Here is a 3,289-nt window from a genome sequence, read left to right as displayed (position 1 = left end):
TCCTCAATTGACTACGTGTTGCAACACTGCACTTTCTAAATTTTCGATCTCATTTCTTTAACCCCTTCTTCCCCCCCCATTGTTATTTTCGTAATTAGTGCGGTTCTCCGACACCCCACTACAAAATTATTACAATCTGTGATAAATCTTCGGCGGCAACGGTGCTGACAATTGATTATCGGTTTCAAATCGACTTTCAAATCAGCATCAGTTGCCGCCACACCACCACTACGGCCTAAATTGAGCCAAAAATGCTAGTCTTCGCATAAAACAACTAAGCCCCCTATAAACTGCCCGCCCACATGTACATGCTACATTCCTAGTCGTCTGCCCTCAGCAGGCGGCAAGGGTAGTAGAGGGGACTGAAGACCACATACCGCATTACAGCCAACAAAACATCAAGTTGACGAACTCACAGGGGATTGCAAATCAGATTTAAAGTTAGGGAGAATTACAAAGAAGAGACAGCATACTTTTGAGCGTGGCCCCACTTCACTTTCTTGACTCACACCACACACACACACACACTTGCAAATGGAAAGTCGTGTCGTGAACGTTGTGGAGTCGAGACGTGTCTGAGGTTTAGTCCCTCCGTCAAAGTGCCGAAAATTTTGTCCCTCTCTTTTTCTTTTTCCCTTCCCCCCCCCCCCCCCCCCCCCCCCCCCCCCCCCCCCCCCCCCCCCCCCCCTACTGGCTGCGGGCCTAGTCGATGTTACAAGTGTTTCGTTGCTGCAGATTATATGTTTGTAAATTAATGTGCCATCAAATGTACTAGTGTGTGTTTGAGTGTCGTTTAAAGTTGAATTGAAATTAAATTAAGACATATACTGCCCACAAATATTAATAAAGCAACGCGCTTGGTTGCTGGCGGCTCACACCCCAGCCTCTCAGCCCCTCCCCTGTGGAGCACTGAGAGCCCTCAACCCAAAGAGGCTCGTTGCTCGTTGCTCGTTTGAGAAGTCGAAAGGTTTACCCAGGAGACGGAAAAGCCGGAAAAAGATACGAGAAATGCCTGCAAAGAAAAAACTTGAAGGCAAAGCTAAAGGTAAAGGAAGTACTCGGTTCTGCGGCCATCGGACAGTCGTAACTCATTTCTCATTTCGTCTCATTTCAGCCGGGAGTATACCGGGGGATACAGGATCTGTGGCAACCGCGACTATGGTTCGGCGCCAAATGCCGCCGCGCGCCTGCAAGAGCAAGAGCCAGAGCGCCGCCAGGCCCAGTCTTAGTCCCAGCCGCCTGGCCAAGAAGCCCAGCCTGACGCCGACCACCGGTTCTCAGGCGCCATCGCAGACCATCGCAAAGTCGAGGCCCACCGGTTTCGAGACGATTTTTGAACGGCCCGGCAATGAGGACGACGGGCCCACCAGCAGCCATGCCGTGGCATTCGGCGAGTGCCAGCGCCGCGTCCTCGCCCTGGGTACGGGCGAAAAAAAAAGAACCCTGTCGCAGAAGAGCTGCCTGAAGGTGCGCAACACCTTGGGCGAACGCAGCCCCGGCACATGATGACACTGCGGGCGTCCCGCACTACTTTGGACAGCGTAATGCTCGGGGGCTCGGACGATGAAGGCGAGTCGGTCGGAGTCGCTCCCGCAGTCGCTCCCGTAGCTCTCCGCACCAGCAGGAGGCTCAAGAGTCTGCCTCCGTTTTAGATTGTTGCACCTTCCACCCTCCAAATGAAAGAAAAAGAATAAAGAAAAGAAAAGCAAAGAAAAGAAAAACCCTCTACAGAATGTCTCTTTTGCTCTCATTGTAAATTGAAGCGCCTCTTTCGGCGGAACCTACCCCAAGAGCGGAAAGCGGAGATCAAATAGAATTGTGAACCCCAAAGCGAGCGATTGATACGATACACTCACGAGTACTCATGCCCAAGCCCGAGTACTCTGTCCAGCATCCACATCGGGGAATCCAGCGCTTGGGCGGTCCGAGTGAGCAGTAACGGATCTTCTGCAGAAATCAGTGCATAGATACAGTATCTGAAGGATCAAAGTGTTGAAAATCAATTAAAAGGTGATCATCCATCCCACGACAAGGAGTGGGGGCAGGGGGGCGAATGGCGCCACACAGATTTCTGTACGGGCCTCTGAAAGGGAATCGAATCGAATCGCTCCAAATTGGCGTTGGAATGTCCAATAATAAACGGTAGATTCTATTACTCGTTAACCCCGCGGGTCAATGAGAGAGAACTATGGCAAAAGATACAAAGTAGCTGCTGTACCCTTGCCACAGCCACAGATACAGATACATGCCTCTGAGAGTGTGGCAGTAATTGAATTAACCTTTGCGTGCCGTCTGTCTCTGTCCGTGTCTGTGAATAAATCGCGGGTCTTGGCTCGAGTAACACTATTCCTCCGTCCTTCGTCGTACCGATAGATGGACGAGGCTTCTGGCACGACGACAACCGATGGCAAGTCCCTGGATGAGGCGCCGGTGGCCGCAGGACTGGAGCCCACACAGCCGATCGGCTTCCTGCAGCTCTTCCGCTTCTCCACCTGCGGGGAGATCGCGTGGCTCTTCTTTGGGTTCCTCATGTGCTGCGTCAAGGCGTTGACCCTGCCCGCAGTGGTCATCATTTACAGCGAGTTCACAGCAGTGAGTACCGGGCACAGATACTCCCGCAGATGCAGATTCAGATACTCCAACCACAATCTCTCTCCCTTCGATTCTCGATTCCGTAGCCCTCTCCGCTGCCACGAACACCACCACGCTGTCGTTTCCCTTCACGATGGCCAACAGCAGCGGCGGCGGGTACAACATTCCCACGGGGACCCTGAGCATCCTTCCCATCGCGGCGAACGCCCAGCTGCCGACCATCACGACAACGGCCAGTGGCTACGAGCCCAATGACGTCATCACCACGATCCCCGTCTCGCTCTCCATTCAGTGCTTCCTCCGTCCCTGTCCATCGTGGACCTGGCCCAGGAGCAGGACGGCTACAGCAACAGTGGCTCCAGCAACGGCATGACCGTGGGGCCGGGTGCGGGCGGCGGCGGCGGCATCACCACCACGGCCCTCCTGTCCGTGAAGCCCCTGAACGGCAGCGGCAACGGCAACATTTCGCGGAACAACAGCTTCAGTCTGAGCTTCAACCTGCAGGACCCCACAGTGCGCTCCTCGGTGCGTTCGGCAGGAGCCCCCACAGTGGATACAGTGGACAACTCTTCATCCGGTGGCACGATCGCCCTGCCCCAGAGCGGCGCCACGGCAACGGCCACGAGTGCTAACTCAACCCTCGCCAAACACAGTCCCGAGGCCAAGACAGGAGAGGTCTATGTCTGAGCGGAGGAAC

General features: G+C 54.4%; 2 protein-coding genes across 2 annotated transcripts; both read left to right on the top strand.

The window, feature by feature from the left end:
• Positions 1-978: 978 nt before the first annotated feature.
• LOC117194530 lies at positions 979-1,506 on the top strand. Its single transcript, XM_033399080.1, has 2 exons — positions 979-1,045; positions 1,115-1,506. The coding sequence occupies exons 1-2, from the start codon at positions 1,009-1,011 to the stop codon at positions 1,504-1,506; spliced, it is 429 nt and encodes a 142-aa protein (XP_033254971.1). The 5' UTR covers positions 979-1,008.
• Positions 1,507-1,919: 413 nt separating this feature from the next.
• Positions 1,920-2,878, top strand: LOC117194452 (multidrug resistance protein homolog 65-like). The gene is made up of 3 exons (XM_033399019.1): positions 1,920-2,010; positions 2,374-2,592; positions 2,679-2,878. Exons 2-3 carry the CDS (start codon positions 2,374-2,376, stop codon positions 2,772-2,774), a joined length of 315 nt encoding a protein of 104 aa, XP_033254910.1. The 5' UTR covers positions 1,920-2,010; the 3' UTR covers positions 2,775-2,878.
• The last annotated feature ends 411 nt before the right edge of the window (positions 2,879-3,289 follow it).

Source organism: Drosophila miranda, assembly GCF_003369915.1.
Source record: "Drosophila miranda strain MSH22 chromosome Y unlocalized genomic scaffold, D.miranda_PacBio2.1 Contig_Y3_pilon, whole genome shotgun sequence".
NCBI lineage: Eukaryota > Metazoa > Arthropoda > Insecta > Diptera > Drosophilidae > Drosophila > Drosophila miranda.
This window is presented reverse-complemented; position numbering and strand designations above follow the sequence as displayed.